The 25,852-nt window shown below is 44.3% G+C and overlaps 1 protein-coding gene across 3 annotated transcripts in view; it reads right to left on the reverse strand.

Annotated features, from left to right (window-relative positions):
* Positions 1–2,744: 2,744 nt before the first annotated feature.
* Positions 2,745–25,852, reverse strand: part of pou2f3 (POU class 2 homeobox 3) — a 52,137-nt gene continuing 29,029 nt past the window's right edge. For 2 of the 3 annotated variants that reach the window (XM_080214507.1, XM_080214509.1), the window contains exons 5-13: positions 22,177–22,282; positions 17,440–17,531; positions 16,840–17,034; positions 13,823–13,964; positions 12,583–12,728; positions 5,838–5,999; positions 4,457–4,523; positions 4,023–4,131; positions 2,745–2,856 (exon numbers count right to left, since the gene is read on the reverse strand). In XM_080214507.1, the coding sequence (XP_080070633.1) occupies positions 2,817–2,856; positions 4,023–4,131; positions 4,457–4,523; positions 5,838–5,999; positions 12,583–12,728; positions 13,823–13,964; positions 16,840–17,034; positions 17,440–17,531; positions 22,177–22,282 (1,059 nt within the window). In that variant the 3' untranslated portion in view covers positions 2,745–2,816. The remainder of the gene's footprint in view (positions 2,857–4,022; positions 4,132–4,456; positions 4,524–5,837; positions 6,000–12,582; positions 12,729–13,822; positions 13,965–16,839; positions 17,035–17,439; positions 17,532–22,176; positions 22,283–25,852) is intronic. The other variant, XM_080214508.1, reaches the window with a different exon arrangement.

Here is a 25,852-nt window from a genome sequence, read left to right on the forward strand (position 1 = left end):
AGGAAAGCAGAACAGGTGGGGGCGGGGTCCCGTCCTAGCTCCTCCCACAGCGGGACCGGCACTAGCGAAGGGGCGGGGCCTGGTTGGGCACTGTGGCGGTGAGGCTGATGGAACATTCTGGACGGTTTCGGGCAGCGCGAGCGGTAAGCGTCAGAGTGACGGCAGCGGCAAAACTGATTCGGAAAGAATCGCATTCGGCCCATCGAGTCAGTACTGACTCTGTGACAGGAATTCTCCCGCAGACCGGGAGGAAACCCAGGCAGACACGGGGAGAATGTGCAGAGTGCACACAAACAATGACCCCAGACCGGGATCGACCCTGGGTCACTGGCGCTGTGAGGCAGCAGTGCTAACCACTGTGGCACTACCTGCATTTACATAGCACCAGGCAGCCGTGCTAATTACTGCCTACATTTATATAGCACCTTTCACAGCTGTCATCACTTATTGAATTCCAGTCATTGTGGGTATGTAGGAAACCAGGCTGCAGCCAGAGTTTGCAATCCATTGAAATTAGAACTAGAGTCCAGACAGTTTAATATATTCAGGTAGATATAGTAAAAAGTTTATTTTTAAAATGTACAAAAATCAGGGCAACAGTTCCAATCCCAGGAACACGCAAATCTCATGAATATTCACAAACCCCACCTAACAGAATAAATTAAACTATGCAAGAAATTGAAAAAAATTTGAAACTTTTAACCATCATTTGAAGTTACTGATTACTGACAGCAAGTTCTCAAACGTTCCCCCAAAAGACTAAATATAATCTTGTGGGGATCTGTTCTCGTTATTTAAGGTTCCTTCTCCCCCCCCACCCAAATATTACTAATCCATGCAATTTAAAACTTCAAAGAGTCAACTAAACTATTTCTCAGAATGTGGGAAAGCTAGCTCCATTCACCAGCTGCTGGCTTTATCTCCAAACTTTAAAGTGGAGACAACCAAATTTTATTTCATGATCCTGGAGAATTTCAGTTTACTAAAACACTCTGTCCCCCCAGCTTTATAATTATTTTCTGTTCTGTGGCCTGCGGTGGTATAGTGGTGGAGAAGAATAGAACTGGTGACAATCCTATGGCAGAAGAGGCCAGGATTTACTTACTAAAAAAAAACAAATCCTTCATTGTCAATGCTTTATGCATTCCAGCCATTGTATGGTTAGTTAGGAACAGTCTATTGCAGCTCTGGGAGTAGGTATCAGAGTGATAACAGATTTAGGGCTGAAATGCACTCTTCAGTGACCCATGGTCAAAGTGTGTGGGGAAAACAAACTATTCCAAAGACATGGTATTTCAGTGTGGTACACAGCTGTGACACAGGATTTTGATGTCTACACAGTGTGTTTCCACACTTTAGTTGCAAATACATAATCTTTCTCAGCTGCACAACATAGAAATAACACAAGTCATTGCACAAGCTACTGCTAGAGTGCATTAGTTGCAGAATCAATGGATTCAAGAAGGAGATAGATACATATTTCATTAAAGCAGGATAAAGGGCTACAGAGAAAAGGCAGGGAAGTGGAATTAGGATCAGATGAAGATCAGCTGTGATCGTACAGAGTGGTGGAGTGGGCTCGAAGGGCTAAATTGCCAACTCCTAATTCCTCTGTTCCTAATTTTTTCAGAAAGAGATGAAATAACTTCACAAGTTAAGAAAGAATAGGATTCAGTTGTTGCAGAAAATCTCAGAAAAGGGCTCAGCAGTAATAATGATCATCACATTTACTATATAAGATTATATTGCCATAATATTGGGTTACAATTCCAGCAAGACTAGCAGTGGCTGTCTGGAATAGATAAAGATATAGCTTCAGGAACTTCAATATTTACTTCAAATAACAGAGGAATATAGAACTAGCGAGGGAAAAAAAAGCAAAGTACACAAGCTGCAATACTGAGGAATTGATTCAGTAAACAGAATCAGCAAAGCAAGAATAATTACAGTGCAGTTTTGTAGGGATAGAGAAACTATTAAAAAGATTGGATTGTCACCCATCCTTGTGGTACGTTAGGTCTTGTGTACACTGATCTGGAGAGTAGAGAGCAGCTATTTAATAATCCAAGATGGCCTGAATGGCAGTGACAAGTCTTGTGTTTGCTTTATCAGGTAACGAGCAGAGACCATTGGCTAGTTAGAGAATTGATTATGGATGAACAACACCACCTTTTCTCAGCAGTGACTTCTCCCATTTGTTAAATGTTTGCTTTAGTGTAATTCAAGATCCAAATATTAGGTAGAATACACAAACATCCTAGACCCAACTATTAATCTCAATCCACCTGTCTTGTGACCACTCTCAATGCTGTTACTAGCCCTTCATTATGATGGTGGGGATGTTACTAGTAAATCACACAAGTCAAATACAAAACCTGTAATATGCACAATATTGAATTCCAAATGAAGTAAAATGGAGTTCATCTCATCTGAACACAATGTGCCTTAAAGACTTCTTGTCATAACATTAACCTTTGCCGGTCAGGGCCTATGTACAGTGAAAGATTTGTGGGAATTTGTTATTGGATCTTGCATACAGGGGCACAGTAAGAGGATCACAATAGCACAAAGTGAAGGTTTTAACAGTCCATTGGCTTCGATTAGTAATAAAGACAACACGTTGATACTGTGGGAGTATAGTTGATGATTGCTTTGTCGTCTCTACAAAACTCAAAACTCTGGCATTAAACATTGATTGTTGTGTGCAGGTTTGGTCTGATCCATCCTCCCATGTGTTTGGACACTGGACATTGAGGAGCGTGGAAGGCTAAAGATAAAGCTCTTCATTAGAATGGGGTATTCAAAATGCTGAATCCTCAGTGCAGGAACGAAGGACCATTCCACCAGAACCGTGAGCTGCAAAGAAAATAAACAACCTGTTTCTAACAGAGCATAGTCTGGCTATAGGTACCACATTCAAGGGGTATCTGCAGAGATTACCCACAAGTCTATGTTGGAGTTGTTCCTACCACTATGATTGAGGCAATTGGCTGCCTAACCCATTCCAAATGTTTGCCCCTCTGAAGCTTAGAAGACAGTGCACTGGGATGGCTAGAATGACAGCACAAAGTGGTTAGCACCACTGCCTCACAGTACCAGGGACCTGGGTTTGATTCCAGCCTTGGGCAATTGTTTGTGTGGAGTTTGCATGTTCTCCCCATGTCTGCATGGGTTTCCTCCCACAGATGTGCGGGTTAGGTGGATTGACCATGCTAAGTTGTCCCTTATTGTCCAAAATATGTAGGTTAGGGGGATTAGCAGGGTATATATATGTGGGGTTATGGGAATAGAGGCTGGGTGGGATTGTTATTGGTGCAGACTTGATTAGCCAAATGGCTTCCTTCTGCATTGTAGGGATTCTGTGAAGGACCAGGGCTTCTAACCAGAATGAACATGTGGCACAGTTGCTGTTCTTGAGTCAGTGTGCATCTAAAATCATTGCTTCCAACTCCTGTACATATACAAAATCCTGTTTGGGATGTGAGGTCTATAAGAAAAATTGACAAGACCTATACTCCCCAAAGTCAAGAAGAATGAAAGGTGCTCTAACTGAAACAAATGGCTGGAATTTTCCAGCTGTTCTTGCCAGCAGGATATTCTGGTCCTGATGGCAAACCCCACTGTGGGTTTCCTTTGCTTGGGTGAGGGGCATCCACAAAATGTGCCACAGGGGATGTGTGGGAAATCCCACCCAATTTTTTTGTTAAAGGGGTTTGTCTGGCAAGGTGTGATTTTCCCCAGCTGTAGAACAAGGTGTTATAGTCATAGAATAAAAAGGGGTGGACATTTTAAGACTGAGACAAGAAGAAATTTCTTCATTTAAAAGGTTGTGAATCTTTGGAACTTACATATTCAAGTTACAGATGATAAATTTTCATGTAAAGAAACAGGAATAGTGTCAAATGCTGGAGTTGACGTGGAAAATCAGTCATGATTTTAGGTGGTGCAAAGGGCCAAATGTCTACACTAACTTCTTTTGCTCATGTCTGAATTAACAATTGTCCCACTGTGCTCCTCCTTACCTGGGAGTGGTGCTGAGCCCAGTCTGACTGCCCAATGATGTGTGGACATTTCCAGTGGATGTTGTGATTGGTGATGATGGTCTGCTGGACAGACTGGTGGAAGACACTGCTGAGAGGCAAATAATAAAAACCCTTAGAATGACTTTCTACTCAAGCATCCAATCTGGGGGAGCAGAGCTCCCTTAATTACTCCATGGCAATTTGTACCCCAGAAAATAAAATAACCCCTGCTGCTCAGGTAAGGACAAGAGCAACCAGAGAATCAATTAATCAAAATTTGATGACAGAAGAAGATCATTACAGCTGACCCAGAAAAAATGATCACTCACGTAACTTGGTATTTCTTCTGATTTTCCAAATTAACCTATGATGTCTGTACATTGAATTCCTATGCAGACGGTTAATAAACTGATGATTTTGGAGCGGCTCCTTACCTGTTGCACTCAGACTACTATGCACCTGTGTCACAATCAGAGGGTCAAGGGATCCTGAGGCAGAAACCTACAACAGTTAAGTTCCAGATAAATTAGGTCACAGGTTAAATGCATCATGCACTAAATAACAAAAGCTACCAGGTTTAGTAGACTGGTTATCAGTGGAATAGTTCCTGGCATGCACAATACCTGCTCAGTGAATGAGCAGCAACTGGAGCTAACAAACAATGGAGGCAAATTTCCTATTGGCAGATGCTCTAAATGATTGAAAACCTTCAGCTGCTCATCTTGTGGGAAGATTGGAATTATGGTCCAGTGTTAACTGTTGCCAGTCAGCCTCACTAGCACTGAAAATGAATCACTAAAACTGGCATCTCATTCATTCAGATTTTAATTGTTGAGTTTTTTCAAAATGTGTTTTTAAATATAAACATTTACAAAGCTTACTGTCTATCTGATATAGAACATAGAACATTACAGCGCAGAACAGGCCCTTCGGCCCACGATGTTGCGCCAACCAGTTAAAAAACAATGACCCACTAACCTAAACCAATCCCTTTCCGTCCATAAACCTATCCACGGATCTCTTAAACGCCCCCAAACTAGGTGCATTTACAACTGCAGCAGGCAAGGCATTCCAATCCCTCACCACCCTCTGGGTAAAGAACCTATCCCTGACATCCGTCCTATAACTACCCCCCCTTAATTTAAAGCCATGCCCCCTCTTGCTAGCTTTCTCCATCCGAGGAAAAAGGCTATCACTGTCCACCCTATCTAAACCTCTAATCATCTTATGTGTTTCAATAAGATCCCCTCTTAGCCGCCTTCTTTCCAGCGAAAACAACCCCAAATCCCTCAGTCTCTCCTCATAGGACCTCCTCTCCATACCAGGCAACATCCTGGTAAACCTCCTCTGCACCCCCTCCAAAGCCTCCACATCCTTCCTGTAATGTGGGGACCAGAACTGCACACAGAACTCCAAGTGCGGCCACACCAGAGTTGTGTACAGTTGCAACATGACGCTGCGACTCCTAAATTCAATCCCCCTACCAATAAACGCCAAGACACCGTATGCCATTCTCATTCAGGCTTTCTGCAGTTACAGTCCTGGTTGAGGAGATAAAGTACATGTAGAGGCACTATGCTGTCTCTAACTCTTTTTTGCAGCATCTTGCTGGAGACAATGAAAGGGTAAATGGACAGGGCAAGTCTATCTCATTGCCCTGTCCATTCACTCGTTACAGAATGTTCTGAAACCAGGTTTAAATGGGAAGAGAGCAGTTGTACAGGATATCATTGTACCATGAGAGACAGATTCCAAAAGGACAAGGCAAGACATTTAAATAATAAGTAACAACCACCTTCAGGGAATGAGACTCACCAGCCGCGAGCTGTACATTGGAGGTTTGATGGATGGAGTGGCTGGGTAATTAATCCTCTTCTCTTTCTGACGTCGATTACAGAACCAAACACGGACTACTTCCTTCTCCATTGACAACTGCTCGGCAATCATCACTATTTCCTCAGAGCTGGGCTTTGAGTTCTGATATGGAATTCAATAATTTCAGAATTAAAGGTTGCTGCAGTCTGCACTACTGTCTAACTATGGGAGTCTGAGGTGATGAGGAAAAAAAAATGGGTTTGCGAAGATGAGGTGTAATTGAGGATGTTTGTTACACAAGGTTATTGAGCATTGCAGAATTAGGGAGGTAGATGGAGTTAAGATATGAATCATTAATGATCCAGTTGGATGGAGGAAAAGGCCCAAGGAGCTGAAATGGTCTCCTCATTCACGCATCAGAAAAGCAAGATGGGAATCATGGCATTCCTGTCCTGTTAACCAGACATCTGTTACCGGGAGATCACTGGAGTCTAAAATTTAACGATAAATTTTGTAAAGGTTGGTCATACCTAGCAAACTGAATTAATTTTTTAAAACATGAAACTAAAGTTGTGAACAGAAAAATGTCTCAATATTATTTATATAGATTTCCAGAAGCTAAAGATCTTTAGGTGATCATTAGCCAAATTGAAGTTTTTAGAATTGAAAGCAAGTTATAGAAGCAGCAAATGACAGGGGACAAAGTTGTAAAAATGGATACATACTTTAGAGCGTGATTAGTGGTGTCCCACAAGGATGTTTTGGCATCTCAGCATTTTACAAATCACTTAATGCAACCATAGAAGAGAGTGTGCTGTTGACATCAAGATAACATTTGACACCATTTTTGATCAAAGGAGCCTTAGCAAAACTGGAGTCAATGGGAATGAGGGCAAAACCCTTCAGTTGTTGGAGAATACTTTAACAAACATAAGAACATAAGAAATAGGAGCAGGAGTAGGCCATCTAGCCCTTCGAGCCTGCCCCGCCATTCAATAAGATCATGGCTGATCTGTCGTGGCTCAGTTCCACTTTCCCGCCCTCTCCCCATAACCCTTAATCCCCTCTCTTATCAAGAACCCATCAACCCGCTTCTTAAAAATATTTAGCGAGGCAGCCTCCACCACTTCAACGGGCAGAGAATTCCAGAGATTCACCACCCTTTGAGTGAAGAAGTTCCTCCTCAACTCCGTTCTAAACCGCCTCCCCTTTATCTTGAGGCTGTGCCCCCTAGTCCTACTGTCTTTTTTGAGCGGGAAGAGTCTCTCCACCTCTATCCTATCCATCCCATTCATCATCTTATACGTCTCAATGAGATCTCCCCTCATTCTTCTAAACTCTAACGAGTACAAGCCTAGTTTATTCAGCCTCTCCTCATAGCTCAATCCCCTCAACTCCGGTATCAGCCTAGTAAACCTCCTCTGCACTCCCTCCAGGGCCAAAATATCCTTGCGCAGGTGCGGCGCCCAAAACTGCACACAGTACTCCAGCTGCGGCCTCACCAATGCCCTATACAGCTGCAGCAAGACCTCCCTACTTTTATATTCAATCCCCCTCGCTATGAAGGCCAGCATCCCATTCGCCTTCCTGACCACCTGCTGCACCTGCAAGCTGGGTTTTTGCGACTCATGCACAAGGACCCCGAGGTCCCTCTGCACCGTTGCCCGCTGCAGTTTTTCGCCACGTAAGTAATAGTCCTTCCTACCATTCTTCCTACCAAAGTGGACCGCCTCACACTTGCCAACATTAAATTCCATTTGCCATTTCCTGGCCCATTCGCCCAGCCTATCTAGATCCTTCTGCAGACTCTCCACACCCTCCGCACAATTTGCCTTTCCCCCAATCTTGGTGTCATCAGCAAATTTTTGTCAAAGGCAGATCATGCCTTACAAGCCTGGTTGAGTTCTTTGAAAATGTGACTAAACACATTGACAAAGGAAGAGCAGTAGATGTGGTTTATATGGACTTCAGCAAGGCGTTCGAAAAGGTCCCCCATGCAAGACTTCTTGAGAAAGAGAGAGGGCATGGGATCCAAGGGGCTGTTGCCTTGTGGATCCAGAACTGGCTTGCCTGCAGAAGGCAGAGAGTGGTTGTAGATGGGTCTTTTTCTGCATGGAGGTCGGTCACCAGTGGAGTGCCCCAGGAATCTGTTCTGGGACCGTTGCTGTTTGTCATTTTCATAAATGACCTGGATGAGGAAGTGGAGGGATGGGTTGGTAAGTTTGTCGATGACTCAAAGGTTGGTGGTGTTGTGGATAGTTTGGAGGGATGTCAGAAATTGCAGCGTGACATAGATAGAATGCAAGACTGAGCGGAGAAGTGGCAGATGGACTTCAACCCAGATAAATGTGTAGTGGTGCATTTTGGCAGGTCAAATGGGATGAAGGAATATAATATCAAGGGTAAGACTCTTAGCAGTGTAAAGGAGCAGAAGGACCTTGGGGTCCGGGTCCATAGGACTCAAAAAAAAAAATCGGCCTCACAGGTAGAGGACGTGGTTAAGAAGGCGTATGGTATACTGGCCTTCATCAATCGAGGGATTGAGTTTAGGAGTCGGGAGATAATGCTGCAGCTTTATAAGACCCTAGTCAGGCCCCACTTGGAGTACTGTGCTCAGTTCTGGTCACCTCATTACAGGAGGGATGTGGAAGCTATTCAAAGGGTGCAGAGGAGATTTACAAGGATGTTGCCTGGATTGGGAGGCATGGCTTACGAGGATAGGTTTAAAGGAGCTCGGCCTTTTCCCCTTGGAGAGACAAAGGATGAGAGGTGACCTGATAGAGGTGTATAAGATGTTGAGAGGTATTGATCGGGTAGATTCTCAGAGGCTTTTTCCCAGGGCTGAAAAGGTTGCTATGAGGGGACACAGGTTTAAGGTGATGGGGAGTAGGTACAGAGGAGATGTCAGGGGTAAGTTTTTCACTCAGAGGGTGGTGGGTGAGTGGAATCGGCTGCCGGTCGTGGAGGCAAATTTGATTGGGTCTTTTAAGAGACTCTGGATGAGTACATGGGACTTAATAGGATTGAGGTTATAGATAAGCTTAGTAGGTAGGGATATGATCGGCACAACTTGTGGGCCAAAGGGCCTGTTTGTGCTGTAGTTTTTCTATGTTCTATCCCCACCAACACCTGGGAATCCCTAAAGTAGAGGAAAAGCATCTGGGAAGGAGCCGAACACCTCGCATTTCATCAAGAGCAAGTTGAAGCCAAGCATTTACAGTGAAAGCAGCGCATGGCAACCCAGTAACCATGCAACCACTCCTTCAACCGTCTGCTGCTGCTGCACCCGCCACCCCCCATTGCAATCTGCTCCACTTGTGACAGAGACCACCAGAGGGACACTGGACTCCTCGGTCACCTGAGAACTCTTACTGGAAGCAAGTTATCCATGATCTCGAGGGACAGCCTCAGACGAAAGTCAGGAGTGGGAACATTCACTGATAATTGCGGATGCAGTACCATTCCCTCATGAGGCAGTATACACCTAAATGAAGCAAGGCCAAGATAATATCAAGGCTTGAGCTAACAAGTGGTAAGTAATATTCATGCCACATAAGTGCCAGGCAATGACCATTTCCAACAAGAGAATCTAACCTTCATCACTTGATATGGCCATTACCACAGATTCCCTCACTGTCAACATCCTGGCGTCACCACTGACCAGAACCTAACCTGGACTAACCATAATCAATACAATGGTTAGCAGAGCAGGTCAGAGGCTAGGAATCCTCTGTGTAACTCACATCCCAACTCCCAAAAACTTGCATCATCTACAAGGTACAAGTCACGAGTGTGATGGAATATTGTCCACCTGCCTGGATGAGTGCAGGCCCCAACAGTGTTCAAGAATTTCAATACCATCCAAAGCAAAGCAGCCCACTTGATTGGCACCCTATTCACAAACATTCAATTCCTCAACACTAACACACTTTAGCCACCATATGTACAATTTACAAGATGCATTGCAGGAAATCACCATGGCTTCTGAGACAGTACCTTCTGCCATCATCTGGAAGTGTGGCAGATACATGGCAGATTTAGTCACTCACCACCCTGACTTGGAACCAAATCACATTCATGGTCACTGGGTAAAATCCTGGAATTCCCACAGGTGTGTGTATGTATATCTACATCGTGTGGATACAGCAGTTCAGCACCACCTTCTGAAGGACAATTAGGGATGGGCAATAATTGCTGGCCAACCAGCAACACCCACCCACATCTTATGAATTAATAAAATCTTGGGGAACGAGATACCTGCCAGGAATGGACGGACTTCAAAAGGTTAATGGAATGGAGGAAGCAGAAAAGGGGTAGAAGTTATGCTGCAGCTCTACAAAGCCATGCATAGACCATAACTGGAGAATTTGCAGGTTTATCAGAATGATACCTGGATTTTGAGTAAATATGGAGAGATTACAGAAATTAGGGTGTATTCCCTGAAATTTGGAAGGTTTAAAAGGTGGTCTGAATGAAGTCCAAGTATTAACAGAATACTTTTCACCTCTTCATTGGGTGGGAATGGAAAATCTCACAAGAGGCCCAAATTGTGACATATTGGCAGAATGGTTAGCACTGCTGCCCCACAATGCCAGGGACCCAGGTTCAATTCCTGGCTTGGGCCACTACGTGCAAAGTCTGCATGGGTTTCCTCCCACAGTCTGAAAGATGTGGGTTAGGTGCATTGGCCATGCTAAAATTCTTCAGTGTACCCAACAGGTGCAGTGTGGGGCAACTAGGAGATTTTCACAATAATTTCATTGTTCATGTAAATCTACTCGTGACACAAATAAACTTTAATTATGTTTCCTCTCCACCTAAAGGCCGACACCCACTTGTGATATAATATTGGCATCCCGCCTCCCCACCCCCCCCCCCCCCCCCCCCTTACATTATCCATTTGCAGCAACGGTCTCCCCAAGCGTGCAAATATCAAGCAGAACCTGCCAGAGGAACTCGGAGTGATTTTACCCAGGCCATACCAGGAAGGTTGTTGCGGGGGCGGGGGGAGTGGGGGGTGTTGTTGCGTGGTGAGTGTTTACAATTTCTGTATTGGGTGACCTTAAAGCCTGGTGCCTAGATCTGTAAAAAAGCCAAGTTGCTGGTGGGGTGGGCTCAGTCAGTACCCATCAGCATGAGGTGATGGGACCTGCTTCTCTCAGTTTCTTGTGCCAGTTAGCTGAACTATACAGTAGCAAAAGCTGCCATTGGAGCCGGCCGCTTCAATGCCACTTTTCTCACCTGCAACATTCTGTGTTTGAGACTGAAAATTTCTCTCTATCCAAATTATTCTGGTCAAAGTGTCTAGACCGAGAGGACACAGGGGCAGATGTTTTGGGAGTGAAGTCAGGAAGCACTATAGCTGAATAGTTAATCAATTGCTGGTTTTAAACCCGAAATTGGATATGCCTTTTGGTGAACACGGTCCTTAGAACATAAGAAATAAGAGTCGACGGTATTTAGTCTGATCATGGCTAAACTTTTGCATCAACTCCACTTTTTCACAATATCATCTATGAATAGCAGAACAGATTGAAAGGACTGAGAAAAGATAACATTGGTGAAGCACCTTTAACAGCTACTGGATGTCTTAAAAGTGAAATAACTTTGTAGTCCAGTTATTGTAATAAAGAAGTGACAGCTAATTTATGCAAAGCACGTTTCTACAAATCTGTTTTTGTAATGAGTCACCATTGGTTGCAACTGCCCCTGTTTTTCTTTGAAATACTGCCATGGGTTTGGTTACGTCCATCCAAGGAAGCAGGTGGGGCCTTGGTTGGTTAACGTCTCATCAGAAAAATAGCTTCTCTGACTGTGCAGCACTCCCTCCATACTGAATGGAATTGTTGTACTCTCCTGGAGCAGGGCTAAATGTTCCCTTTTATAGGTAGAACGGTGCAGCACAGTACAGGCCCTTCGGCCCTCAATGTTGTGCCGAGCTATGTCCAAACCCAAGATCAAGCTATCCCATTCCCTATCATTCTGGTGTGCTCCATGTGCCTATCCAAAACCAATTAAGTGCCTAAAGTGTCCAACTCTACTGTCACAGCAGGCAGTATTCCACACCCCAACCACTCTCTGAGTGAAGAACCTATCTCGGACATCCTCCTATATCTCCCACCATGAGCCTTAGTTATGCCCCCTAGTAAAAGCTACATCCACCCAAGGAAGTAGTCTCTGCATATCCACTCTATCTATCCCCCTCATGATTTTACAAACTTCTATTAAGTCAGCTCTCATCCTCCTCCGCTCTAAAGAGAAAAGCCCCAGCTCCCTCAACCTTTCCTCAAGTCCTACCCTCCAAACCAGGCAGCATCCTGGTAAATCTCTTCTGCACTCTCTCCAATGCTTCCACATCCTTCTTATAGTGACGTGACCAGAACTGAACACAATATTACAAATGTGATCTCACCAAGGTCCAGTATAGTTGCAGCAAATGTTGGAGAAAAGGTGACAAATGTAATAATGGAAAACTCCAACAAAATATTGTGAATGCTAGAAATCTGAATTTAAAAGCAGAAAATGTGAGAAACACTCAGCAGGTCTTGCAGCATCTATGGAGAAACATTCCTTTCCCCAGCATTTAGTAGTAATAAGTGCAGGTGAGCAACAGAGAAGGGAGAGGGTAGAAATAAAGTCCAGTGCCCTGATGTTAGTTGGACAAATTGTGTCAAGAAATTGAAAAACTCATTGTCTCTGGGAGCTGACCCAACCCAAGCAGGGAAAATACCATAAAACTGCTCACCTCATGAAAACGTTTCTCTAGAGTTACACGAATATTGGTCTCAATGCTCGTTCGTTTCTTCCTTTTGCGGCCAAGACCTTCCAACCCAGCCAGTTGTGGGGGGAGAGATGTCAGGTTGTTCAGTGTGGAATCAGAGGGGACGTTTTCTACCAAGGAAGAATTTATTCAAACAAATAATACAGCAGGTTAGCGTGACAGCATGTGTATATGCTTTAGAGAAAATATGTACATTCATCCACAATTGGGAGTGCCATACTTGTCCAAGACAATACACATCGCTTTAACCTGTGCTTAACCCTCTCTCCACTCACGTTGTCTGTACCTTTAAGATTTGATCATCTGTAAAGACTCACGTTCCAACCATTATTTTGTAAATTGAGTTTGAGTCTTTATATGCCCTGTTTGTGAATAGAACTCCCACTCACCTGATGAGAGAGCAGCGCTCGGAAAGCTTGTGGCTTGTGCTACCAAATAAATCCATTGGACTTTAACCTGGTGTTGTGAAACATCTTACTGTGCATGCCACTTGTCACAGCCCTCCATTCAGAAACTCACCCTTCCACTGCTACCCTCTGTCTTCTTTGACAGAGCCAGTTTTGTATCCACCTTACTAGGATACAAAATCCCATGCAACTTCCCCTTCTGCACCAGCCTGCCACAGGGACCTTGTTAAAAAGGTACCAAAATACTTAAAATAACGTTCCCTCATTACTGACCCTTCTCCTAAAGGGAACAACTGTTTTCTATCCACCTTGTCCATACTAGGTTGTGGGCGGCACAGTGGTTAGCACTGCTGCCTCACAACGATAAGGATCCAGATTTGATTCCCGGCTTGGGTCACTGTCTGTGTGGAGTTTGCACATTCTCCCCATGTCTGTGTGGGTTTCCTCTAGGAGCTTTGGTTTCCTCTCAAACCGAAGATGTGCAGATTAGATGCATTGGTCATGTTGAATTCTCCCTTAGTGTACCTGAACAGGTGCCAGAGTGTGGCGACTAGGGGATTTGAGTAACTTCATTGCAGTGTGAATGTAAGCCTACTTATGAGTAATAAACAAGCTTTACTTTTACCCCTCAATCTTATACAGCCAATATGTATGGGTTTTAAAAGTTACTTCTTACCAACATTAAAATAAAAGACACTTTTGGAAGCACCCACAGAGATGTTTCAAAGAACCAGGGTGCAGGAGGAGCTCTGATGGCCCATTTTTATGCTTACCATGGGGTTGTGGGGGACACTCACCTGCATCGCTCAGCCACTTCTCCAACAGTGGTTTGAGCTTACACATGTTCTTGAAGCTCAAATTCAAAGCCTCGAACCGGGAGATTGTCGTTTGACTAAAATCATTTCCATACAGTTTGCCCATTGCTAATCCCACATCACCCTGTAAAGAATGAAAAATACTTTAGGGACACACAGATCTATTAAGCACTTCATGATAAAATGTTGCCATTTTCCTCCCTCAAATAACTGAGTGGGTCACGACAGAGACCAAATGCTCGCACTGTAATCTTCATTGTTCATTTTACTTGGCTGTAAATCATTGGCCCAGTGTAGAAGTGAGCTCCTGGATTATTGTCCTGTCTGGATGCAAACTGGTGCAGAGCTACCAAGTGATTTCACCCAACACAACTGTAGATTTTGGAAATTTTTGTGCGTAAAATTATAGAATAAGTATAGCACAGGAAGCTATTCCTATTCTAGGAGCCACCAAATCTGCACCAGCGCTCTGCAAGAGTGACTCAGCTGGTCCCACCCCCATACCTTTCCCCTTCAGGTACTAATCCAGTTCCCTTTTTGAAGGCCATAATTGACCCTGCGTCCAACACACTAAGGCAGTGCATTCCAGCTCCTAAACACTGTGTATATTTGCTTTTTTTGCCATTCACTAAAAAAAAAAATCAATATTCTCACAACTTACCACCCAGTTTTTCTGTCTTCTTATCCACATAAGGTTTTAGATTTGGTAGAGATGCTTTCTCCAAGGAGAACAACCCCAGCTTCACAAATCTATCCATGTATTTAAGTTCCTTGTTCCTTGAGTCACTTATAAATCTGTTTGCACCCTCTCTAATCCTCCCAAGAGGTGGTACCCAGATAATAATTCAGTTGAGGCCAAATTGGTGTTTTTAAAAAAAGGGTTTACCATATCCAGCTTGCTTTTGTGTCTCAGGCTTCAATTTATAAACCCCAGGATACCACATGCTTTCTCAGCTAATTCTGCCACTGTGCACATACTGCCAGGTTCCTCTGCTCTTGTACTCCCATCAGTATTGTATTTTATAATTGCCTCCCCTCATCGTATTCCCCAAAATGCATCATTTAACACTCTTGATTCTTGGTGAATCCTACTAAATAATGTCCTCTAATTCATTGAGCTACATCCATCGCTACGTTTGCTGTCAGTTGGGCAGTTTTGTATCCATGCTGCTGCCACCTCTTTTATTCCATGAGCTTTAACTTTGCTGACAAGCCTTCAAAGTGGCACTTTATCAAACACCTGTTGAAAATTAGTGTAAACCACATCAACTGCATCATGCTCATCAGAAAAATGCAGTACTAAAAAAGCAGGAAATAGTTAATAGATCAGGCAGCATCTGTGGATAGGTCATCAACCCAAAATGTCAACAATTTACTTTCATATCTAGAAATTCCACCAGCTGCCATCGTGGGATTTGAACTCATGTCCCCAGACCATTAGCCTGGGTCTCTGGATTACTAGCCCAGTAATGTTACCACTACACTACTGTCTTCTCAATGGGTAGGTTTCTGGAGCCTCTTCTTCTGGTTAGACAAAGAGACCAAGAGTATTGCATCCAAGGTTACTGATGCTAAAGCTAGATGGGAATACAAGCTGTGAGGAGACCCAAAGACTACAAAGAGAAATTTCAACAGGGTAAGTAAATGTGACAGATGGAATATGAGAGAAAATGTGAAGCAAGTCACTTTGGGAGTTACAATTTAAAAATGCTCCACATCTTTTATTTAAGGAACTGCAAATGTTCAAGTTGAGAGACTTGGATGTACTGAGTTTGTATGCAGATACAACAAACAGGAAGGCAAATGCAGGTATGGCAAATGTTTGCAGATACTGGAATCTGAAACCAAAAGAGAAAATGCTGGAAAATCTCAGCAGATCTGGAAGGAGAGAAAATGGACCATGAAGATTACAGTGCAAGCATTTGGTCTCAGTTCATTTGAGGAAGGAAAATGGCAACATTTCATTAAGGAGAAAAGGCAAATGTGTTGGCCCAGGGTTCAGAGCACAAGAATAAGGAATTTTTGCTACAATGGTCTTTGGCAAGACCACACTTGGAGTCCCGTTGCAGTTTTGGTCTTCGTATTCAAGGAAGTATATACTCTGGAAGTGGTACAGCAAAGGTTTGTTTGTTCCTGAGATAAGCGAGTTGTTCTATGCTGAGAGGCTGAATAAATTGGGTCTATAATTTGCTGATAACAAAATTGTGAAAGGGCTTGACTGGATAGACATAGAGGCTGTTTCCCAAGCTCAGGAATCCAAAACAAGGTGGCACTGTCTCAGGATAAAGGATTGTTCATTTAGGACTGTGATGAGGAGAAACTTCTTCACTCAAATGGGTAAATATGTGGAGTTGTGTACACCAAAGGGTTGTGGATGCTCAGTCATTGTGAATATTTAACTCAAATATTGAAGATCGCTCAGGAATAAATATGGAAAATGGGATATTGGAGTAGACACCCAAAAAACTGCAATGAATGGTGGAGCAGCAGACTCAAAAGGTTACACTATACTCCTGTTAACATTTCTCATCAGATATTTACTTGCCCACCACCATTCACAATTGAATATGGCAGGACTACAGAGCTTTGATCACATTTGCTGATTCTGGGATTAATTTTGCTATGTCTCTTGCATACCGATTTCATTGGTCAGCCATACCGTCCTGTGTTATAGCTTCGCTAGGCTGGCACTTCATTTTTCAGCGTGCTGCTCTTGATATACTCTCTTGCACACTCATTGAAGCAGCTTGATAGGAATGGTGGAGTGAGGGCCATGAGGTTACAGATTGTGGATGAATACAATTCTGCTGCTACATATGGATGTCCAGTTTTGAGCTGTTACATTTGTTCCATCTCTTATCAGATACAGAATGTGGAATGATGTTGATGTGGAGTGAATGGAAAGGGCACTGTTTACCCTTCTAACAAGTTATTGGATCCTGACTAGACAAAAAGAGAGTTCATTCACTGCACAGAATCTCCAAACTTTATCCTTTTACCTGTGTGAACCCCAGTTTAATTCTCCTTTGCTTGAATGTTTTTGCAAACTGTTCGAGCTCCTCTAGGTCACTAGGTTCATCTGTCTGGACAGATGTGACATGCTTTGGGGCAATGTGTTTTGGGATCTGCAGTGGAGGAAGAGCTTCCAAAGGAGATTCCAGGGCTGAGCCCATGACACTTGGCCGAATGACTGCCTGTGAAGTTAAAATAAATTCAAATCATTAATTTTAGCAGAAAAAATTACAGGAACTGAGTCAGAGAAACTTCTAAATTCTTCTCAACGGGGAAGATTTTCAACAAGAAAGCAGTTTCATCTAGAAACAGCTTTCACAATAAATTTTCAATTGTTAAAGCCCATTTCCATTTGCACAGATTAATCTGACATTGGTCCCCATCTGCAACATTATCTGTTGGCCAATGGCAATTTGCATCTTAACCTTCCAGTCTGTGCTACATGGTCCCTGCTGTGCACAATTACAGAACAGCTGTAATACTCTTAACCAGCTGAGCTCCAGGAGTTTAAGTGAAAACTGAAAACTGCTCCTTAATTCATGCTTGAAGATAAAATATAAATGGAACAGTTTGCAAGGCTCACTAACCTGTGGAGTGACCCCCATGCCAGACTGAGATGGCAGGAGGCTACTCTGTGACTGCTGAGATAACGAGAGCAGATTTGGAGATTGTAGCGAACCTGAGAAAATATTACAAACAGTATTACAAATTATATAAGAGTATACAGAATAACCTCCAGGAAGAACAAAAATCAAATGCAAACAATGGAAGCAATGAAATCCATGGCAGAGTTCTGTTGTGATTATCCTCAGGCTTAATACTGGATTGGGGTGAGAGAAAGGAAGAATGGGAAACATAGTAAACAGTCCTGTAGGACCACTGTTCCAATTGGTATTGATGGAGGATCACATGATATGATAGGAATTTGGATGTTAATGATGTCAACAGTGAACCTGAGATGAAGAGAAACACAACAAATTTAGCAGGTATCTAGAGAAATTGAGGAGCAAATTGCCACATCACAAAAACATTGTTTACCAGAAATCAGTGGGGCTTTACAAAATTGAATACTCTAAAGACCAAGAATTTCAAAGATAAACAGCTGAATCCACAGGATGGGATATCAAAGCAACTAACAGTATAACTGCTAACACCCTTATTGGGGAAGGAGGCCAGTTTTCCATCTAACAGCCAGAATCTTCAGAGACTGGTTCCCTCAATGATCAGAGCCAAGGCAACTTGCAAATATTCTCCTTAAAAGACAGTTTTGTACTTTTGCTAAACCAGCAAAAGACATTTTCTTCGACTTGATCACGTGTGGTAACTATAAGCCGAATTTGACTTAGTTTCTAAAGTGGACATTGTTTGGGGAAAGGGGTATCTTAGTGAGTTCAGGGAACATAGGTATATTTTGGAAGCAAGAGTTAAGTACAGATAAATGGTGTTTTTAATATACTAAAGTATCATTGTGTATTTAGAACATAGAACACTACAGCACAAACAGGCCCTTCGGCCCACAAGTTGCACCGATCACATCTATACTTAACAAGCCGTAGAACTATCTGTAACTCCCAGTCCCATTAGATCCCATATATTCATCCAGAAGTCTTTTAAAAAAGACCCCAGCGAGTTCACCTCTACCGCCACCAACGGCAGCCGATTCCACTCACTCACCACCCTCTGAGTGAAAAACTTACCCCTGACATCCCCTCTGTACTTGCTTCCCAGCACCTTAAACCTGTGTCCTCTTGTAGCGACCATTTCAGCCCTGGGAAATAGCCTCCGAGAATCCACCCTATCTATTCCTCTCAATATTTTATAAACCTCTATCAGGTCGCCTCTCAACCTTCGTCTCTCCAGGGAGAAGAGACCTAGCTCCCTCAACCTATCTTCATAAGTCATGCCACCCAATCCAGGCAACATCCTTGTAAATCTCCTCTGCACCCTCTCAAGAGCTTCCACATCCTTCCTATAGTGAGGCGACCAGAACTGCGCACAGTACTCCAAGTGGGGTCTGACAAGGGTCCTATAAAGTTGCAGCATTACCTCCCGACTCCTAAACTCAATCCCTCGATTAATGAAGGCCAGTACACCATACGCCTTCTTGACCACATCCTCCACCTGCGAGGCCGATTTAAGAGTCCTATGGACCCGGACCCCAAGATCCTTCTGCTCCTCAACACTGCTAAGACTCCTACCCTTGATATTGTACTCCTGCATCCCATTGGTGCTGCCAAAATGGACCACTACACATTTATCTGCGTTGAAGTCCATCTGCCACTTCTCCGCCCAGTCTTGCATCCTATCAATGTCACGCTGCAACTTCTGACATCCCTCCAGACTATCCACAACACCACCAACCTTCGTATCGTTGGCGAACTTACTAACCCATCCCTCCACTTCCTCATCCAGGTCATTTATGAAAATGACAAACAGCAAGGGTCCTAGAACAGATCCCTGGGGCACTCCACTGGTGACCGACCTCCATGTAGAAAAAGACCCATCCACAACCACTCTCTGCCTTCTGCAGGCAAACACAGTAAAAAGTCTGACAACACCAGGTTTCAGTCCAACCGATTTATTTGATAGTAAACTCACAAGCTTTCGAGGGGACTCCCTCTTCGTCAGGTGAATGGAGAGTTCTGGCCTCGGAGTTAAACTGTCTGTGCTTTATATGCTCTGTCCGAGGCCAGAACTCTCCATTCACCTGACGAAGAGGGAGTCCCCTCGAAAGCTTGTGAGTTTACGATCAAATAAATCGGTTGGACTGAAACCTGGTGTTGTCAGACTTTTTACTGTGTTTACCCCAGTCCAACGCCAGCACATCCACATCATTCTGCAGGCAAGCCAGTTCTGGATCCACAAGGCCAAAGCCTCTTGGATACCATGCCCTCTCACCTTCTCAAGAAGTCTTGCATGGGGGACCTTATCAAAACGCCTTGCTGAAGTCCACGTAAACCACGTCCACAGCTCTTCCTTCGTTAATGTGTTCAGTCACATTTTCAAAGAACTCAACTAGGCTCATAAGGCACAACCTGACCTTGACAAAGCCGTGCTGACTATTTCTGATCATTCTAGCCTTCTCTAAATGCTCATAACTCTTGTCCCTCAGAATCCTCTCCATCAACTTACCAACCACTGAAGTCAGACTCACCGGTCAGTAATTTCCCGGGCTATCCCTGTTCCCTTTCTTGAAAATAGGAACCACATCCGCAATCCTCCGGAACCTCTCCCATCTCCATCGACGACGCAAAGATCATCGCTAGGGGCTCTGCAATCACTTCCCTCACCTCCCACAGAAACCTGGGGTATATCCCATCCGGTCCCAGCGACTTATCTATCTTGATAGAATTTAAAAGTTCCAACACATATTCTTTCTTAACATCCACATACTCAATCTTTTCAATCTGTTGCAAACCTGTAGTACAACGTCCCAGATCACTTTCCATCGTGAATACCGAGGCAAAGTACTCATTAAGCACCTCTGCCATTTCTTCTGGTTCCACACAGACTTTTCCCCCTTCACTTTTTATAGGTCCTATCCCTTCTCTTCTCATCCTTTTATTCTTCACATATTAAGGAGAATCCCAAGGCGTTCTACAAATCTTACCCACCAAGGCCTTCTCATGAACTCTTCTGGCTCTCCTGATTTTCTTTTTAAGCTCCTTTCTACAAGCCTTATACTCCTCTAGATCATTAACATCGCCTAGCTCTCTGAACATTTTATACGCCTTTCTTTTCTTCCTGACTCGGTTCACCACAGCCTTCATGCACCATGGTTCCTGCGGCCTACCAAAACCTCCTTGTCTCATTGGAACGTTGTCGTGCAGAGCTCCAGTCAAACATTCCTTGAAAATCTGCCACCTTCCTTCAGTACTTTTCCCCAAGAACACCTCCTTCCAGTTTACTCATCCAGTTATCTGCATGACGTCTTCATATTTCCCCTTACTCCAGACAAACACCTTCCTAGCCTGCCTGATCCTATCTTTTTCCAATGCTATCGTGAAGGAGATTGGATTATGATCTCCATCCCCGAGATGCTCTCCCACCGAGAGATCCGTCACCTGTCCTGGTTCATTAGCCAGCACCAGGTCAAGTACAGCCTCTCCTCTTGTAGGCTTATCGATGTGCTGTGTCAGGAAACCCTCCTGAACACACCTAACAAACTCCTCCCCATCCAAACCCCTTACCCTAGAGATATTCTAGTCGATGTTTGGGAAATTAAAGCCTCCCATCATGACAACTCTGTTATTACGACATCTCTCTAGGATCTGTTTCGCTACCTGCACCCCGACTTCCCTGTCACTATTGGGCAGCCTATAGAAAACACCCAGCAAAGTTATTGACCCTTTGCTGTTCCTAACTTCCACCCACAGAGACTCTGTAGACAGTCCCTCCAAGGCATTCACCTTCTCTGCAGCCATGACACTGTCCCTGATCAACAGTGCCACTCCGCCACCTCTTTTGCCCCCCTCCCTGTCCTTCCTGGAGCATCTGAATCCTGGCACCTGAAGTACCCAGTCCTGTCCCTGAGACATCCAAGTCTCTGTAATGGCCACCACATCACATTCCCAAGCAGCAATCCACGCCCTAAGCTCACCTACTTTATTTATTACACTCCTGGCGTTAAAATAGACACACCTCAGATCCTCGGTCTGGGCGCTTCCCTTCTCCATTACCCATCTAACCTCCCTGTCATACTGTCTACAGTCTTTCTCTACCTGGGAGCTAACCTCCTCGCTCTCAGTCACCTCATCTCTATTCCCTCCCCCCAACCTTTCTAGTTTAAAGCCCCCCAGTAGCCCTAGCCAACCTTCCCACCAAGATATTGGTCCCCCTGGGATTCAAATGCCACCCATCTGTACTGACCAGGTCACACCTGCCCGTAAAAAGGTCCCAATGATCCAGGAACCGGAAACTCTGCCCCCTGCTCCAGTCCCTCGTATTTGTTGTATGTTTTTATTTCCTTTTACTTTGTTTATACAACAGTTGGACTGGTTCATCACAGGGTTGTACATTGTCCACTATTCCACACAAATATACACCACTAAGAACCAGTGTTTCAAATTATCCTTCGGGGTTTTGAGACACTCATGGGTAACATCAGGGAGTTCTTAACAGAACTGACATTTCAGGATCTCAGCAGATTCCCACAGTTTCATCACATTCCCACTCAAGTGAGGGGAAACCCAAACACTTTGGGGAAGCAGTTGAGCCCACTCCTCTTTCTTACATACTTATACCCAGTTCCCATTACAACTTGGGGATGCAGCACATAAATGGCAATTGTACCTGTCAGTAACGAGTAGGAACAATGACCTTACCTTGCTGGCTTTGCTGTGTTTGAGGGAGCAGGAATGTAGCTGCAGTTTGCAGGTGATGTCCAGGTACCACCACGAGCTGCTGCAGTGTGTGAAGTGGCTGCAAATCCTGAACATAAACAAGGTATTTGTCAACTCCTGATGCCTCAGTTTCTTGTCAGCAACTGCCCACTAGTTGCTCACAGTGCATCCAATTCCAGCTCCTTGAGGACCACATTAGGACCTGGAGCTGGAACTGGAGGAACTAAGGATCATTCGGGAAGCAGAGGCAGCTATTGATAAAAGCTGCAGGGAGATAGGTTACTCCTAAAAGTGATAGACAGGTAACTGCTAGAAGGGGTAAGAAGCATTCAGAGCAGCGATCCCCCGTGGCTGTTCCTCTGCAAAACAGATACTGTTGGGGAGGACGACTCAATGGGGGTAAGCCATGGGGTACAGGTCTCAGGAGTAGAGCCTGTCCTTGATGCTTAGGTGGGAAGGGGGAAGAAGACTATGGGGTTAGTGATTGGGGATTCCATAGTTAAGGGGACAGATAGGAGATTCTGTGGGAATGAGCGAGACTTGCGGTTGGTATGTTGCCTCCCAGGTGCCAGGGTCCGTGATGTCTCTGATCGAGTGTTCGAGATCCTGTACAAAACTCTGGTGCGGCTGCACTTGGAGTATTGCGTACGGTTCTGGTCACCGCATTATAAGATGTGGAGGCATTGGAAAGGGTGCAGAGGAGGTTTACCAGGATGTTGCCTGGTATGGTAGGAAGGGACTTGAGGTTATTTTCATTAGAAAGAAGGTTACGAGGTGATCTAATTGAGGCATACAAGATGATCAGAGGGTTAGATAGGGTGGACAGTGAGAGCCTTTTTCCTTGGATGGTGATGGCTAACACGAAGGGACATAGCTTTAAATTAACGGGTGGTAATTATAGGACGGATGTCAGAGTTGGGTTCTTTACTCAGAGGGTAGTAAGGGCGTGGAATGCCCTGCCTGCAGCAGTTGTGGACTTGCCAACTTTAAGGGCGTTCAAATGGTCAGTGGATAGGCATATGGATAACATTGGAATAGTTTAGGTTAGAGGGTCATTAGATTGTTGCACTGACCAGTGGAACCATCAAGGGCCGAAGGGCCTGTACTGCACTGTAATGTTCTATGTTCTGAAGGGGGAGGGGAACCAGCCCCAAGTCATGGTTCATGTAGGCACCCATGACAAAAGTAGGAAAAGGGATGGGGATGTAAGACAGAAATTCAGGGAGTTAGGGTGGAAGCTTAGGGCTAAAACAGAGTTGTTATCTTTGGTTTGTTACCCGTGCCACAGGATAGCGTTGAGAAGAAGAGAGAGAGAACATTTGAACTCGTGGCTAAAGGGATGGTGCAGGAAGGAGGGTTTCAAATACCTGGACAATTGGGGCTCATTCTGGGGTAGGTGGGACCTATAGAAAAGGGATGGTCTGCACCCGAACCAGAGGCGTACCAATATCTTGGAGGGGAAAATTTGCCAATGCTATTCGGGGGGGTTTAAACTGATTCAGAAGGGGGATGGGAACCTGAATTGTAGCTCCAATGTACGGGGGTTGAGAATAGGGAAGTCATGGATAAGGTTGCGAGGTCACAGCAGTGTATTGGCAGGCGGGAGGGTGATTTGAAGTGTGTATACTTTAATGCTAGGAGTATATGCAGTAAGGTGGATGAACTATCAGCCTGGTTGTGGCCATTTCAGAGACATGGATAGAGCAGGGACAGGAATGGTTATTGCAGGTTCTGGGGTTCAGATGTTTTAGTCAGAGCAGAGAAGGTGGTAAAAGAGGAGGCGGCGTGGCATTGTTAGTCAAGGACAGTATTACGGTGGCAGAAAGGACGTTTGATGTGGATCTGTCTATTGAGGTAGTATGGGCTGAGATTAGAAACAGGAAAGGAGAGGTCACCCTGTTGGGAGTTGTTTATAGGCCTCCAAAAAGTTCCAGAGATGTAGAGGAAAGGTTTGCAAAGATGATCCTGGATAGGTGCGAAAGTAACAGGGTAGTTGTTATGGGGGACTTTAACTTTACAAATATGGATTGGAAAAGCTATAGCTCAAGTGTGTTAGAGGGGTCAGTTTCTGTCCAATGTGTGCAGGAAGGTTTCCTGACAGTATGTAGGTAGGCAGGCCAACAAGAGGTGAGGTTACATTGGATTTGGTACTGGGTAATGAACCAGACCAGGTGTTAGACTTGGAGGTAGGTGAGCACTTTGGTGATACTGACCACAATTCGGTTACGTTTACCTTAGTGATGGAAAGGGATAGGCATATACCGAAGGGCAGAAGTTATAGCTGGGGGAAAGATAATTATGAGGCTATTAGGCGAGATTTAGGATATGTAGGTTGGAGTAGGAAACTGCAGGGGCTGGGAACATCTGAAATGTGGAGCTTATTCAAGGAGCAGCTACTGCGAGTCCTTGATAAATATGTACCTGTCAGGCAGGGAGGAAGTGGTCGAGCAAGGGAACCGTGGTGTACTAGGGAAGTTGAATCTCTGGTGAAGAGGAAGAAGGAGGCTTTTATAAAGATGAGACATGAAGGCTCAGTTAGGGCACTGGAGAGTTACAAATCAGCTAGGAAGGAGCTAAAGAGAGAGAGTCAAGAAGAGCTAGAAGAGGACATGAGAAGACTTTGGCGGATAGGATCAAGGAGAACCCTAAAGCTTTCTATAAGTATGTCAGGAATAAAAGATTGATTAGTGCAAGATTAGGGCCAATCAGGAACAGTAGTGGGAAGTTGTGCATGGAGCCTGAAGAGATAGGAGAGGCACTAAATGAATATTTTTCGTCAGTATTCACGCAGGAAACAGTCAATGTAGTCGAGGAGAATACTGAGATGCAGTCTTTTAGACTAGACGGGATTGAGGTACATAAGGAGGAGATGTTAGCCATTCTTGAGAGTGTGAAAATAAATAAGTCCCCTGGGCCAGATGGGATTTACCCTAGGATTCTCTGGGAGGAGATTGCAGAGCCTTTGGCTTTGATCTTTAATGTCGTCGTTGGCTACAGGTATAGTGCTGGAAGACAGGAGGATAGCAAGTGTTGTCCCCTTGTTCAAGAAGGGGAGTAGGGACCATCCTGGGAATTATAGACTGGTGAGCCTTACTTCTGTTGTGGGCAAAGTTTTGCAAAGAATTATAAGAGATGGATTTATAATCATCTAGAGAGAAATAATTTGATTAGGGATAGTCAACACGGTTTTGTGAAGGGGTAGTTCGTGCCTCACAAACCTTATCGAGTTTTTTGAAAAGGTAACCAAAGAGGTGGATAAGGGTAAGGCAGTTGACGTGGTGTATATGGATTTTAGCAAAGCGTTTGATAAGGTTCCCCATGGTAGGCTACTGCAGAAAATGCAGATGCATGGGATTGAGGGTGATTTAGCAGTTTGGATCAGGAATTGGCTAGCTGATAGAAGACAGAGGGTGATGGTTGATGGGAAGTATTCAACCTGGAGTTCAGTTACAAGTGGTGTAGCTCAGGGATCTGTTTTGGGGCCACTGCTGTTTGTCATTTTTATAAATGACCTAGATGAGGGTGTAGAAGGATGGATTAGTAAATTTGTGGACAACACCAAAGTCGGAGGAGTTGTAGACCGTGAGGATGGATGTTACAGTTTGCAGAGGGACATAGATAAGCTGCAGAGCTAGGCTGAGAGGTGGCAAATGGAGTT

Source organism: Carcharhinus amblyrhynchos, chromosome 29 (assembly GCF_965287045.1).
Source record: "Carcharhinus amblyrhynchos chromosome 29, sCarAmb.v2.hapA, whole genome shotgun sequence".
Lineage (NCBI taxonomy): Eukaryota > Metazoa > Chordata > Chondrichthyes > Carcharhiniformes > Carcharhinidae > Carcharhinus > Carcharhinus amblyrhynchos.